The following is a 16,852-nucleotide window of genomic DNA, read 5'->3' on the forward strand; positions in this document are numbered from 1 at the left end:
GCGGCTTAATAGCCGCGTTCACACGTAGCAAGAAATCCGGTATTTAGCGTACACACGAGGAAATGCGCGGTCCAAGAGATCCGGTATTTCTCAAGCACGGCAAATTGTTCGGAGTCTGGGAAGCCGCGTATTTACATCAAATACCGGATCTGTTTAGATATCGTATTTTTTGGACCGCGCATTTTGCCTCGTCTGAACGCTAAATACCGGATTTCTTGCTACGTGTGAACGCGGCTAACCACGACTGAAAATATCAAGAACGTATAAAGAAGGAGCGCGTACAACGGTGAAATGCTGAAACCATGTTGCAGTATTAGTCGAATTAATAAACTTTCCCCGTTTTATTTTGACGATTCTTTGCAGTATTATTGATCAGCTGTCCTACCTTGTTAATATAAAACAAACCGCATGTCCCTACGATGCCCCTACGCTGAGATAATGAGCGGTGAAAATCTGGTATTTTCGACGAAAACCGACTCGAGATCAGTGTTTACTGCAACTGTCTCTCGCTTTGAGATAACTTCGGGAAACCTCGCGTGTTTCCGTCAATGATTGACAAAGGGAATGAATGACGTCTGTTATTGATTGCCATAGTGATGACCCCCACCTGTGCCCACCTCACGCTGGATGTATAGTAATCTCTGTAGTACTGACGTGAGTCAGCGCTACCATGGCGCTACACAGCGGCGACCGGAAGCAATACACTGGCCACAAAGCGAGAGACAGTCGCAGTAAACACTGATCTCGATAAAATAAACCGGGCAAAGTTTCTTAATTCGACTAATACTGCAACATGGTTTCAGCATTTCACCGCTGTACGCTCTCCTTCTTTATACGCTCTTGAAAATATGATAGCCGTTCCATGCGGGCTGCGGTACTCAAGAAACCATAGCTGTATATATATAATGGGTAATATAAATATGTGTTATTGATTGCCTCATCTCACACGCAACGGTGATCATATTTCCAGTTCTAACAGACTGTTCTAAGTACCTGGGCGCACGCACACTTCTCTGAAGGCACACGCACGCGAGTATGTGCACGCGCACACTCACTCCCACACATTCGCGACATGACTTCCGTTTCTTTCTTTTAATTATCGTTTGCTCGCAGTCATTAACATTTAACGTCTTTCAGGACCCGTCTTTTGTACGTCACGCCGTTATCGGCCGCCACGCGTCGACAAGCACAAATAGAAATGCGAACATGCATCTGCTCTATATGCATCGCTCGCACGCGAGCCGGCGCGCACATTGACTCGCACACAGGCACTTGGGACTCGCACGCCATTGCGCGCACCGCCGCATTCAACGCGTTCCGCGAAGTTGTCGCCCGTTAGTCGTGACGTCACGAGAGAGCGCGTGGGAGGCGGTGGTAGGTTTCTGACAGGCAGCCGCGCGCACACACGCATCTCTTGCACACGCACATGCACACGCGGACACGCGCACGTCGTGTGCTGCTGCCAGACTCGGTTCATCGTGCGCAGTCATCGGCAGCAGATATCGCGCTATTTACATACTTTAAGGGCGTTGTCAAGCAGCAGCTGCAGCCAGAAGATCTCTACGCCTAGGCGTACGCGCATCGGGTCATTAACGAGCTAGCAACATCGGACAGCGCGATTCAGGTTGTCAATTTGCTTTGAGAAAGCTCAACCTATAACTGGTTATATTACCCGAGAAGGCTTACGCGTGCTTTCGACCCCCCACCGGCAATCTATAAATTAATATTGTGATAATATTATAACGCGACATACCCGCGACGAGCAATTTAAGGAACTGAACATTTATCGGGAAGCCTATATCGACCCTTCCTCGTGTGAATGTGGAACGAATCGTTCGCGCGGTGAGTGAGAATCGCACGCGCTATTCAAGCCGTAGGTGTAAACTTCTGCCGACGCATAGAGACGGCGAACGCTAGCGCTCCGTTCACAGACGAGCTTCACAAGGTTGCACCGCGTACCGTCACGCTGCGAGGACGCCAGTGCTAGCTAGAATCACGCGCACACGCACCTGAGAGACAATGAAGATTCTTATTGCGACCTTTCTTCTCGGTTTCTTTACACCACTCGTCATCGCCAGCGCGCTGCACCGGGTAAGAAGTTACGTGTTAGTTAAATGAATCGTCCTGACTATAGTGTGTGCGTGCGTGCGCGTGCGTGCATGTGCGCGTGTTAACGCGTGGTGGGAGTGCCTATACGTGTCTGTGTGATTCCTTGCCTATACGTACGTTCCTACGTGTTTATGTGTGTACGTGAATGCGTGTGTGTGCGTGTGCGTGCGTGCGTGTTTGTCTGCGTACATGCATCCGCGCGCGCGTGCGCGCGTGTGTGTGTGAGTGTGTGTGTGTGTGTGTGTGTGTGTGTGTGTGTGTGTGTGTGTGTGTGTGTGTGTATGTACATGTGTCCATGCGTACTTGCGTGCCTGCGTGCGTGCTTGTATGCGCGCGTGTGTGAATGCACGCGTATATACGTGCGTGCGCGAGAGCTTGTACTATCGCGCGTGTACACGTGGTGTTGCGATGACAATGGAATAATGAGGCTTAACTATGTGTGTGGATTTTATTCCGTCCGATCCCAGCGATGAGATTAAGGAATTATTTAGACAAAGCCTCTATTCGAATCCGATCAGGAATCGAATAAATTTTATTTGAGCACGCTATTAATGCTTTTATGCTTCCGATGGCCGCAAAATGTTGCACGCACCCACCGGTTTGCCCAGCTTATGTAAACTGCCTAATCTATTGACCTGAAACATATATAGCCACAGGACACACGCACCCGCGCGCACGCATCCGTAAAACGGGAGTTAACGATACATGACACCACGTTCTAACGATACATGTCATCACGTTCTAACACTACAGCCTCGTCTACACGACAAACCTTAACTCGGAGTTAAGCTAACGTCGAGTTAGGTTAATCGAGTTAGCCGATTATGTGCGTCTACACGACAACCACCGATAGCGGATTTATTACCGATTTATTATGCATGCGTGCCGTCGCGGTGCCGTATGTTAACGTGCGTGCGTGCGTGTACTTGTGCGGGCGTCTGTGTGCGTCGGTGCGTGCGTGCGTGCGTGGTGCGTGTGTGCGTGCGTCGCGTGCCGTGCGTGCGTGTGTACGCTCACGTGCGTTCGTGCGTCGCGTGCTGCACGTCCCGTACGTTGCTTGCGTGAGTGCCGTGCGTGTGCCGTACATGTCGCGTGATGCGGTGCTTGCGTGCATGTGCACGTACAGTGCGTTCGCTGCAGTGCGTGCGTGCGTGCGTGGTGGCAGTACAGCCGTGCGCTGCGATGCGTGCATGTGCTGCGTGTGCACGTACATGTGCGTGCATGCCTGCGCTGCGTGCATGTGCACGTACACGTGCGTTGCCGGCGCCAGTGCTCCTGTGTGTGTGCACGTACACGTGCGTGCGTGCGTGCGTCTGCGCTTGCGGTGTGTCTGCCGCGTGTGTATGTGCACGTAGCGTGCGCGTGCGTGCGTGGTGTGCCGTACACGTGCGTGCATTGCGTGCGTGCGTGCGTGTGTACCTACCGTGGCTGTGCATGCGGTGCGTTGTGCACGGTCACACGTGCGTGCGAGGCGTCCGTGCGTTGCGGTGTACCTACCGTGCGGTGCATGACGTGCGTGTGCACGTACACGTGAGTGCATGCGTGGGCGCTGCGTCGTGTGTGTGCACGTACACGTGGCGTGCGTTTCCGGTGTGCGCGCGTTGTGGGCAGGTACACGTTTGCGTGCCGTGGCGTCGTTACGTGCTGTTGTGTGCACGTACACGTGCGTGCAGTAGTGGTGGTCCGTGTGGGTGTGCACGTACACGTGCTGTGCGTTGCCGCTCCGCAGGCTGTGTGCCGCGCGTGTGCATTCTGCACGTAGACGTGCGTTTGCGTCCGCGTGCCGTGTGTGCGCCGCGTGTGCTCTGACGTAGACGTGCAGCTGCTGTGCGTGCGCATGTGACGTACACGTGCGTGCATGCGTCCGTGTGGCTGTGCACGGACACGTGCGTGCGTGCGTGCGTGCGTGTGTCGCGCGCGTGCTGCATGTGCACGTAGACTGTGCGTGCGTGCAGTGCGTCGTGTGTGTTGCTCTGTACACGTGCGTGCATGCATTGCGTGCGTCGTTCGTGCGGCGCTGGTGTACCATGTGGCCACTGTAGACGTGTCAACGGGCGCTGCGTGGGTACGTGCGGCGTGTGCCGTTACCACGTGCGTGCATGCGTGGTGCGTGCGTGTGTACCTTACACGTAGTGGTGTGCACGTACACGTGGCGTGCAATGCGTGCGTCCGTGCTGTTGCACGTACACGTGCGTGCGTTCGCGTGCGCTGTGTGCCGTCGCGTGTGCCGGTACACGTTCGTGCGTCTGCGTGCGCGGCTTGTGCAGGCTACACGTGTGTGCCATGTGTTGCCGTGTCCCGTGCGTGCGTGCCTGGGTGTGTGTGCAGTACACGTGCGTGCGTGCCGTGCCAGGCATGGCACGCTCACACGTGCGTGCTGTGCGTGCTGGTGACGTGTGCACTCGTGCGGTGTCGGCGCGTGTGCATGTGCCACGCTACACGTGCGTGCGGGGCGGGCGGTGCGTCGGTGTGCGCGCGCGCTGCAGGTACACATTCGTGCGTGCTGCATGGCTTGTGCAGTACACGGTGTGTTGTGTGCGTGGGTCGTGCGTACGTTGCGTGTGTGTGGCAGGTCACGAGCGTGTGCGTGCATGCATGTGCACGTAGACGTGCGTGGTGCGTGCGTGCGCCTGCGTGTGCCGTACACGCTGCGTGCATGCGTGCGTGCGCTGCGTGTCCCGTACACGTGCGTGCATGCAGTGTGTGTGTAGCGTGTTGCAAGTCCAGTACACGTAGCGTGGTGCGTGCGTGCGTGTGTACGTACATCGTACTAGTGTTGCCGCCTATCGTGGAGTTATGTACTATTCGCTAACTCGAGTTAAGGTAACTCGAGTTAGCTTAATCTCGATTACCTTAACTCGAGTTAAGGCCCCGTGTAGACGCTTAACTCGAGTTAAGGTTCGTCGTGTAGACGAGGCTTACATGACACTACGTTCTAACGATACATGACATCACGTTCTAACGATACATGACACCACCGTGTAACGATATATGACACCACGTTCTAACGATACGTGACATCGCGGTATAACGATATATGACATCGCAGTATCACGATACATGACACCACGTTCTAACGATACGTGACATCGCGGTATAACGATATATGACATCGCAGTATAACGATACATGACACCACGTTCTAACGATGCATGACACCACGTTCTAACGATGCATGACATCACGTGCTAACGATACATGACACCACGTTCTAACGATGCATGACATCACGTTCTAACGATACATGACACCACGTTCTAACGATACATGACACCACGTTCTAACGATACATGACACCACGTTCTAACGATACATGACACCACGTTCTAACGATGCATGACATCACGTTCTAACGATACATGACACCACGTTCTAACGATACATGACACCACGTTCTAACGATACATGACACCACGTTCTAACGATACATGACACCACGGTCTAACGATACATGACATCACGTTCTAACGATGCATGACATCACGTTCTAACGATACATGATACCACATTCTAGCGATACATGACACCACGTTCTAACGACACGTGACACCACGGTCTAATGATACATGACACCACGTTCTAACGACACGTGACACCACGGTCTAATGATACGTGACATCGCGGTATAACGATAGGTGACGCCACGGTCTATAACAGTAACGGTAACCGTAAGCCTATACTACATGTTTCTACTTGGTAAAACTACAAATTAATCATCATGCATGAAGTTTGCCTTTCAAATATTTTGCATTTCATGATATCTGCTTTTGTTGTATCGGGAAGGTTATTGCAAACATGAAGTGGTGGCAAATGACGTTTTGTCTCGAGCCAAATCGGATTCCACTCCAATCTCCGCATACTTGCTTCCTCGCCTACTACGCTGTTATTTCTCACCGCGAATGGTTCCCGGTTGGTTGTCAGCATTGACTCTGCATCCGTCAGAAATCCGCGCTACCTAAATCGGTAAATTACTGATTTATTGACTCCGCTACTATTATGCCCGGCGAAGAGTGTACACTTATAAAATAGCGTGTAATTCGCGGGCGATCTTCTAGATACTAATCATTATGATGATGTAGCCAGTCACCTGTGACAGCCTTGCGCAACTTAATTGCATGCACTTTGTTTGCATGCACTCGTCGCTCGTCTCAGCGTATCATCTGTTATTCTCGTTAAAATTGTTTGAAAGAAAAAAGGGAGTGAGAATCGCAAAACCAGACACTTTCACCGATCATCATCCGCCATGAGTTTGTTTCCTGTTGTCATTACGTAACGTGTTTTATTCGCATCATCTTTTAATTAAAATCATCATTTCATCGCGTCACACGCATAGGAACGTCAAGCTATGCAAGCATGCGCCGTGTGCCCTGCGGGGGTTGTTCGTGCTCCATTCATACACTGCGTACAAATACATTAAGCGCTCATTCTTGTTTGTAAGTATTATGTAAATTCGTCTACTCTTCGCGCAATTAAATGCGACTGATGTAAATCGCACATCGATACTAGCGGTTTGTCGCAGCATGGAACACCCACGACCCGCGCTGCGCATGCGTAGACACGTCATCGATCATGGCTCACGCTACACGCTGCAGTGCCGCTTTAGTGTGGTGGCGCCACGGGTGCCTAATGTGACATCGCTTGGTCGGTGAAGGTCGAGCGGGATGACATTAAAACCAGCACGTGTAGATGATGCGCCGTATATCGGCTAATCGGCTCATAGCTGCATGAATAACCGCGCGCTTTGTCGCGTTATTTCCCAGTAGTTAATTACATATTGCGCAATTTAGTTTGCTGTGCGCAGACCGAGATCTATATATCATTAATTCTTAATGTCGGCATTATATAGTTGACCTTTCTGCCTAGAGTGATTGACAGGTGGGTCTTTCTGTGATATTAATAAACGTGCTCAAGAGCACTAGCCTGTGTATGATGCGCGGAGTTATTCTGGTTGACGCCATGGGTTCTTTTCGTCGTCGTCGGTGGTGGCGGTGGTGGCGGTGGCGGCCGCGTCGTCTCTGTCGTCGTTGTTCTCGCCGTCGTTGTCGCTGTCGGCGTCGTCGTCGCTATTGGTGTCGTCTAGCTTCGTCGGCGTTATTGCCGTCGTTGTCGCTGTGTCGGTCGTCTTCGTTATTATTGTCGTCGGCGTCATCGGTGTCGCCACCGTCGTCGTCGTCGTCGTCGTCGTCGTCGTCGTCGTCGTCGTCGTCGTCGTCGTCGTCGTCGTCGTCGTCGTTATGTGATCTGGAAACGGGGCTAAAAGGTCCCATCTAATTCATGGTGAGATGAAGAACCGCTTTCGTGCCTGCCTATACTCAGTGGGGTCATAAGGGGAGAGGGTGCGGAACGCACCGGGTGACACCATTATAGGGGGTGATTGTAATTTTGCTAGTTGTTTATGTCACAACTATTGCCATTACATTAAGTGATATACGGAAATTACGATCTACGAGTACCGTTAGTACAAAAAGCATTACTAAGGATTCCGTATGGTCTTGTACGGGAAGAAGTCCATGGGGGTGACACCATGAATTACCGCACCGTGTGACACCAACCCTTCTGACGCCGATGCCTATACTAAAAGTAGCCTTGTAGTAGTGTTTAGGTTTCCGCAGCTTCAGCATAGTATTTATTCATTTGAGTGAGTAAGGATCGGCAGATCGGCAAATTTGCTGCATTGCTATTTTATCCATTAGGAGCAGAAGGTATATATCGATGATTCCCATCTTGTCAATATCCTAATCTTTAAAAAAAAAAGACAACTCCACTAGAAAATCTAGTTGTATTCATCACCATGATATATAAGAAGGTGCGTTTCACGCTTGTGGTGGCAAATAGAAGTTGAGCGGCTCCTAGTTGTATAGGAATTCAGTGTGGCTGTGCATATAAATAGAGACACATATAGAAGCAGTTAATCTTGAGGTTTAAAGGTCGTAGTTAATTGGCTCCAAGCCGACGTACCAAATATCGGAACAACCTATACGTGCGAGAAAAATTGATTTTCGCCTCTCGGTGTAAAATAAAACTAGGAAACGAATAGGCACGGCGAACTATAACCTCGGCCGGTAATTTGTGGGCCTAATACGATATATATATATATATATATATTATAACATATTACACAATGCACGGAATTATAAACACGATTATTTTACGTCGCCTGTCCACGTCAAATTTCGTAGAACGATGACGGGTCAGCCATGTGCGCGACTCATTTAGAACACGGATGTAAAGCTTGCGTCACGCCGTCGTAGTTCTTAGTAGCTGTACACAGCAGTGAATACTTGCCAGATGTCCATTATGGATTTCTTCCGACTTTCGCGATGACGCAAACCCATGCCAGAAGCATGACCCCCAGGAATAATCCCTGATAAGCACGTACGTACAGACTACAGTTTTCTGCAACACTCACACTATAGATCTAAACACACATGCGCGTGTGAAAAAAACGGTTAGAGGTTAAGGGATAACGAAAAAGTGAAGCTGAACTGCTTAGTTTGTGCGACGAAATTTTTTGATGTTTCTCATTACGAGAAACCTAAAAAAAACTCGTTACTAAAAAAACCTGAAAAAGTTCAGTGAACCCCGTCTAGAAAAATTATGAAATGTGCGTGTTATGGATTCAAATAGTTATTCATTAACCACTCTTATGTTTTCAGTTATTTAGGGTTTCAATATTTAAACAATAAAATTAAACCAAAATAAAGGTCAGGATAGTATAGCGCAAGACTTTCACAATTGAGAGCAATACGATAAACATGACTAAATGAAACAAAGATAGAGATCAACGCATTTAGTTTTCGATCATACTTCATTCGCAATATGCCCGAAATTTCCTAGTAATCTTCTTCCAGTAATCGATTGCGGTGTTTTATTCGTAAAATCATTTTAATGATATCCAAAATCTACTACTTTAATCGAATTAGCATATAATTATGTGAAAAGGTACTACAATGTTGGCGAGATTGCATGTACGCGATTTATGGCATATCGACTTTCCACCTGCGTAAAAACATCCAAAGAAAACGAGATCCAAGCGCCGATCAATCAACCTTAGAAATTGCTCAGTCTTGGAAAATAGCCTTAGAAATACGCCTAGCATGGTCATTTAGTTTGAGTATTCAGCTGCACGATAATACTGTGCGGCCACATAATACACGCATTAGCTCTCATACACTTGCGTTACGCCTGTGTAATTAACGGTAACAAAATAATATTGTAATCAACGCAATTTTGTCTTTGTCGTAAAATGCGAACAAATATTATTTTGACTATATTGCTTCGCACTCTTGCATGGATGACATGGGAAACACGCACAGTAAGACGCACATGGGCAAAACTGCGTGTATAACACTGATGCTATCAGGAGTTAATAAAGACAAAAAATAATTTACTTTAAAATAATTATTTTGTTAATAATAACAAAAAATAAAGACTTTGTCTTTATTAACTCCTGACGCTATGTATATTGACGCGGCTATCTGATAAAACTGTATTTCGGAGGCCTATTTTGAGAATAACTGACTTCATAATGTCACAATCACTTTTTGACAAGGACCTTTCGGGCTATTTTGCCCTGAATAGCTGCGCGTGAACTCTTCGTTCGCCCGCCATCGGCATGTACGTCCACATGCCGATCCCTTTGTCTCTCATGGTGGCAGCCATCAGTAGAGAGAAACAGTGATTGTGCTAGGTGGCAGTATCACTTAGTCGGTAATATTCTGTTTATGTTTCATAGCCCGTGCTATGCTGTGCACCAGTTGCAATGCTGATAATTTTGCAGCTATAAGACATATATATATGCATATCTATACATGAATGTGTGTGAACGTCGCCCCCTCCTCTCCCCCTCTCTCTCTCTCTCTCTCTCTCTCTCTCTCTCTCTCTCTCTCTCTTCTGTAGTCTCTCCGTTCGTCTGCGTTCGTGAGCGTAAGGCTTGCGTGTGTGCGCGCGTGGATGCAGGATGCGTGTGCGCGGGCGTGTAGATGCGTGGATGCAGGATGCATGTGTGCGCTCGTGTAGTTGCGTGGATTCAGGATGCGTGTGCACGCGTGTAGATGCGTGGATGCAGGATACGTGTGCGCGCGTGTAGATGCGTGGATGCAGGATGCGTGTGTGCGCGCGTGTAGATGCGTGGATGCGGGATGCGGAATGCGTGTGCGCGCGTGTAGTTGCGTGGATACGGGATGCGTGCGCGTGTAGATGCTGTGGATGCGGGATGCGTGTGCGCGCGTGTAGTTGCGTGGATGCAGAATGCGTGCGCGTGTAGATGCGTGGATGCGGGATGCGTGTGCGCGCGTGTAGTTGTGTGGATGCAGGATGCGTGTGCGCGCGTGTAGATGCGTGGATGCAGGATGCGTGTGCGCGCGTGTAGATGCGTAGATGCAGGATGCGTGTGCGCGCGTGTAGTTGCGTGGATGCAGGATGCGTACGCGTGTAGATGCGTGGATGCAGGATGCGTGTGTACGCGCGTGTAGATGAGTGGATGCGAGATGCGTGTGCGCGCGCGTGTAGATGTGTGGATGCAGGATGCGTGTGTGCGCGCGTGTAGATGCGTGGATGCGGGATGCGTGTGTGCGCGCGTGTAGATGCGTGGATGCAGGATGCGTGTGCGCGCGTGTAGTTGCGTGGATGCAGGTTGCGTGTGAGCGCGTGTAGTTGGGTGGATGCAGGATGCGTGTGTGCGCGCGTGTAGATGCGTGGATGCAGGATGCGTGTGCGCGCGTGTAGTTGCGTGGATGCAGGATGCGTGTGAGCGCGTGTAGTTAGTTGTGGTGGATCAGGATGCGTGTGTGCGCGCGGTGTAGACCCATGCGTAGATTGCAGGATGGCGTGTGCCGCGGCGTGGTAGTTGGCGTGGCATGCAGATGTCTGTGCACGTGTGTGGTGTGTTAGATGTGTCCTTTGTATGTACGTACACGTATCATAAAATGTGTGTAGCGTGGTGCGCGTGTATTTGTGTGCGTGCAGCGCGTTGGTGTAAAGGTGCGCCGTGTATTTGTGTGCGAGTGAGTGCGTGTACGTCGGTGCGCGTGTATTTGTGGTGACGTGAGTGGCGTGTGTGGTTTCGCCGTGTATTTTTGTGTGCGTGAGTTGGCGTATGTGGGTGCGCGTGTATTTGTGTGTGTGAGTGCGTGTGTGGGTGGGCGTGGGAGGATGTTTAACTATAATAATTAGCATATACGAGTTGCTAAATCAATTGCTTGGCTTCCTATAGTAAGACGTCCTCCGAAAGTGCGAAAGCCGATTCACATTCTATTATAGTTTAACACGATACGCACCGCGGCCTTGCAACTGATGGCAATAGCGAGAAATGAGAATAAGACATGAATGTGTGTGAACGTCGCCCCCTCCTCTCTCTATCTTTCTCTCTCTCTCTCTCTCTCATTCCGCTCCTCTCTCTCTCTCTCTCTCCATCTCTGTCTCTTCTCGTCATCTCTCATCTTCTCTCTCTCTCTCTCACACACTCTCTCTCTTCTGTAGTCCTCCGTTCGTCTGCGTTCGTGCTGTGTACGGCTTGCGTGTGTGCGCCGCGTGAGATGCAGGATGCGTGTGCGCCGCTGTGTAGTTAAAGAGATGCAGATGCGTGTGTGCGCGCGTGTAGATGACGTGGGATTCAGCGATACGTGTGTCGCGCGCGTGTAGATGCGTGGATGCAGCAATGACTGCGTGTGTGCGCCGCGTCGTAGCAGTGCGTGATGCATGAATGCGGTGTGCGCGGCGTGTGTATGATGCGCTCGGAAGCAGGAATGCGTGCGCGTATGGTGGGTTTGTATCGTGTGTATGTGTCTTTGATGTGGCGTGCAACGTAATCTATGCTGTGTGCGTGGGTGCGCGTGTATTTGTGTGGCGTGAGCGCGCGTGTGTGGGTGCGCGTGTATTTGTGTGCGTGAGTGGCGGTGTCGGGGCTTGCGCGTGTATTTGTGTGCGTGAGGCGCGTGTGTGGGTGCGCCGTGTTAATTTGTGTGGCGTGAGTGGCGTGAGCCTCGTGCGCGTGCGCGTGTTTTGTTGTGCGTGAGTGCGTTGTGTTGGGTGGACGCGTGGTATTATGTGGCGTGAGCGCGTGTGTGGCGTGCCGCGTGTATTTGTGTGCGCTGAGTGCGTGTGTGGCCGCGCGTGTTATTTGTGTAGCGTGAGTGCGTGTGCTGGGCCGGTGCGCAGGTATTTGTGTGCGTGGTGCGTGTGTGGTGGCGTGTATTTGTGTGCGTGAGTTCGTGTGTGGGTGGGCGTGGGGAAGGATGGTGGTGGTGTGAACTGATATTAGCATATACGAGTTGCTAAATCAATTGGCTCTGGCTTCCTATAGTAGATCATCCGAAGTGCGAAACATTCACATATTATGGGTAACACGATACGCACCGAGGCCTTGCAACTGAATGGCAATTAGCGACTCGATGTTAAGTAAATATTAATGGTTTCGCAGGATAAATGGTGAATGCAAATTAGTGATGGGCCCAATCGTAAAATTCTTCTAAAATACCTATATTCTGGCGATTGTGTCGCCACGCTTTTTTACTATTAAATGACATAATTTACCGGATGTGCTTTCTTGTAATAAACTAAAAATAGAATCAGGTCATTCCATGATGCATCGTGAACAATATTATCGGCTGTGAGTGTGTGCTCGGACTTCGTGTATTTGTGCTTCTGTGGTAACGCGACGCGTGCGGGTGATCTGCGCTGGCTGGAAGGATACGGCAGCGCTGATTGCAGTTGAACAAGTAAACAACGACCAGGCGGCAAAATATATAAGCGATGCCCCCGCTGGCAGTGGCAATGACCCACCTCTATCTGTTTACACTAATTACCAACATCAACTTCTCGAAGAGTTTTTCTCTCCAATTTCACGTAGTTGCTACCTCCTAGGGCATCTAACGGCGAGCCTTTGAGGCTATTAGTGCGTTAATTATACTAGCTGCTTCCGTGAAAAGCGAGTCCACGACGAAAACTTAATCATAACAGGAGCCCGTACGTGACATTCTACGTATAATAGATTGCGTGACATCGAGCATAATAGATGTGTGTCGAGGATGTACACAATATGACGCGCGTTAGCCGACGCGCCTTTCAGCCCCTCTGCGTTTCACAACCGTTTCCTAGCACACTATAGCATTCCTTGTTTGCTAGCCAAGCATGATCTCTGGCCTCGATCTGCGATCTCGATATCGATCTGCTATCTGGCTATCTTAATCTTTATCTCGATCCTCGATCTGACTATCTTCTAATCTCTATCTGTTATCCTATCTACATCACTATCTCTATCTCTTATCTCTATCTCTAATCTCTATCTACATCTCTATCTCTATTGTACAGTCTGCTATCTCTATCTCTATCCTCTATCTCTATCTTTATCTCTATTCTCTATCTTTATCTTTATCTACATCTCTATCTCTATCTCTGATCTTCTATCTCTAATCTCTATCTCTATCGTCTATCTCTATCTCTATCTCTCTCTCTCTCGTCTCTCCGTCTCTCTCTCTCTCTATCTCTTATGCTCTATCTATCGCTATCCTCTGTCTATAGCAATCTCTAGTTTCCTGTACTCTAATCCTCTATCTCTAATCCATCTATTCCTTCTTCTATCTCTACCTCTAAATCATTAATCAATTGTACTCTATTTTCCAAATTTTATTTCTGTCTTCATCCTCTTGTCATTCGAGCGCATCACCGCTCTCTCGCCCCCCCTATCTCTTTCTGTCATTCTTTCCATCGGTCCTCTTTTCTCTCTCTCTTCCTTCTTCGTCTCTTTTCGTCTCTCTCTCTCCATCTCTCCTCTTTCTCGTCTCTCCATTCATAACTTCGTCGATAAGCTATCTATTGCACTTCATCCCATATTTGTCTATCGCTCTCTCATATCTTGGTTGTCTAGTGCTTCAGTATAAACGACAAGACGACATCCACAGTGCGACACAGGAACATACACGGCGCGCGCCGACAGCACAACGACCGACTCTGTGCGCCAAACAGAGAAATACGAAACCGTATACGGGAGCAGCACAAACACACTGCTACATGCAACACGCGCGCACACATACGCGCGCATATTTAAATTAGTAAATGCCGTCTGAACGAAGAAATCTTTATGTTAGACTTTATTCGAGAATTGCTAAGGGAAATTTTAATAATGAATAGAATATGATTCTGCCTCAAAATGGTAGCAAAATAATCAGCCAGATTAATTTTAGAGCGGCAGGTTTATTACTGTAATAAATGTGGCTTCGTGTATTCTATTCATGAATAGAATCAGAAACATATTGAATTATTTACAGTAGATATTCGAGATTACATGTTCAGTGACTATGGCAAGTATGGTATCGAAACTATTTCCTTAACAATTATAGTAAATCGGTTCGTAAGCTCATATCATGTTATAGTGCAGTAATAGGCCTACAGGTTATGTTTACACTACAGTGACTAATTCTCCGTTTACAATCGATTATGTGGCTCCGCGCGTTGTATCAATAATCTTGCATCTTTTGGCAACTTTTCAGACAACATGAAAAATGCCTTTATTGTGCATGAGTTGTGGCCGTCAGTCACAGACATAGCTGAAGAGTCCACCGATGAGCCATTTACGCACCCGGTTAGGGTGAGGTTAATCATATGCGTGCTTTCTTTTACAAGTAAGGCATAACCGTTAGCGTTCACTCAATTTCTTAGCAATACATACTCTCCGTAAATTTACTGCATATGATCAGATAAACGATCCACCTATTTCAGTATTACAATTCGTTGTGACATATAGTGTGGCTTCTTGCGGAATACAAACTTTTGCAACGGGTATTGCTCTAATCAAGAGTAAACGTTTATCTGACTAAAGGGGGGGGTGAATCGAATTAATTACACGTTTTATTTAATAGATGAGATATATCCTATGCTCAAGCCGAAAAAATTTCATCGAAATTTCATCAACCTAATTATGTGGACACAAATTTTGGCAATTTTACTGTAAAAATTGTATTTTGGATATTTCCTAATCAACCCATAGAGTGTGAAAGCCAAATTTTTGCCTACAAAGCAATCCTTATGGCACAAAAATGCGCGCGTCGCGAATTTTTTTTCTTTGACTTTCTTTATATTTACTGAAAAAATGAAAAAAAATGCCTAAAATTTTAAGTTTTGTAATGTCCGAATTTTAACATTTATGCAGCATAAAAACCATAACTCCATGAAAAGAAAGGAGCGGCACTTAATACCTACAACCCTGACCGGCACTTTTTTTACACAATGAAGTTATCATTAAAGACGAGGGTTAAAATTAAGACTATCCGGAGGTTGCTAATTACTGGGAGAAATATCCATTTATATATGGCGCTACTGTGGCAGAAATCGACGAAGGGATAATCAAGTTCTGTCTTACTTCTTAACAATGAATCCACCGCTGTGTACTGAAATGGGTGAACGTCTGTGAAAACATCTAAGCTGATTAGTATTTACTCGCGACAGATATCCATGACTAAAGATACTGAAGCGACTAACATCGGCTAAGAATGTTCTGTGCACCTTGATAAACTTGTGAGAATTACGAGATTAACACACGCAACCTCGATGGGCCGACAACAGCGCGCGCACGCTTAATAAAGAGGATGACCCAGTGAGTAGGTATAATTAGGACTTTTGTTTAAAGCAGTAATTATGAATTTGAAATTGAAACGCAGCAAATGTATAATGATCAGCGTCGTGGCGTTTAGCTAATTAAAATATAGATCGAATAGATATCTTTTATATAGTCCGCCCGCTATTAGATGTTGAACCGATATTAGTGTCTTTTGAGATGATTCTAACGGTGTGATCTGTATCTATTACTATATTTTATCTACGAAGAACGGATATTATGGTGAGCTCAGTATACTATTTGTTTTTAACAGATTTACAGTTTCAATAACTGCTTTGCAAATAACCCAAAGGCCTACTTTTAACTCACAGTGTCTACCATATTTTCTCGATTATGTCTATACTATGTACACACGCTTTTGCTGCTTGTTTTGGGCTCCATTCCTTGAAGCACACTAGTAGCTTCGCTGTAACGTAATAAGCCCGTCTCGCTACTACGCAGCTTCGGTTATTGATATACTTTAGGCTATTCCACATGTAATTATGTAGCGCGGCCGAACGCCGTTTGTATCGTACGCATAATACTAAAGGTTCTGCTATAATATTATTCGTTAAAACGACCTTCCATGCTTACTAACACGCAAAGTAGTTTTTTTGAGACACTATCTGAGATGAAAAATGTGGCCCTATAATCCACGAATGCGGTCAATTAGCAACATTTTATTTGCGTATTTCCACATATGGCTGAATTTTATGCGTTTTTTCTTATCAAGAATGCGCTGCAAATGATCACATCCTAGGCGGGCAGATTATTTCCAATCGACCAGGAGATGATGCGAATACGGAGCACTGTGGGGCTATGTACGCTTCAGGGTCAAGCCTGACAACTCATCGAAATTGAATATGTAAGAGTTTTTGGGGGAACGGTGAAGTGTGAAGATGCAGGTCTTGTTAGTGTACGTATAGATCTAAAAGTTAAACGCGATAAAAAAAATGTACCAACATTATAGTATAGAAAGAGAAGTCCCTGTAGTAAAAATCAACGAGCTTTTCGAATTAAACATCTAGTTCACCACTTCTTTAACTACGGCTCGACAGTTTTGTAATAGAATCAGTTTTTATCTGTAAACAAATTCTGGTGATTCTTATTAAATACATGTGGTGAGTCATTACGATAAAATGTTGATCAACG

At 47.5% G+C, this 16,852-nt stretch overlaps 1 protein-coding gene across 1 annotated transcript in view; it reads left to right on the forward strand.

Moving 5' to 3' along the window:
• The first annotated feature begins 1,368 nt into the window (after nt 1-1,368).
• Nucleotides 1,369-16,852, forward strand: part of LOC106804755 (corticotropin-releasing factor-binding protein-like) — a 30,219-nt gene continuing 14,735 nt past the window's right edge. Inside the window, exon 1 of the mRNA XM_014806076.1 lies at nt 1,369-2,091. Within this exon, the coding sequence (XP_014661562.1) occupies nt 2,020-2,091 (72 nt within the window). The 5' untranslated portion in view covers nt 1,369-2,019. The remainder of the gene's footprint in view (nt 2,092-16,852) is intronic.

Source organism: Priapulus caudatus, unplaced genomic scaffold (genome assembly GCF_000485595.1).
Source record: "Priapulus caudatus unplaced genomic scaffold, Priapulus_caudatus-5.0.1 Scaffold85, whole genome shotgun sequence".
Classification (NCBI taxonomy): Eukaryota; Metazoa; Priapulida; class Priapulimorpha; order Priapulimorphida; family Priapulidae; genus Priapulus; species Priapulus caudatus.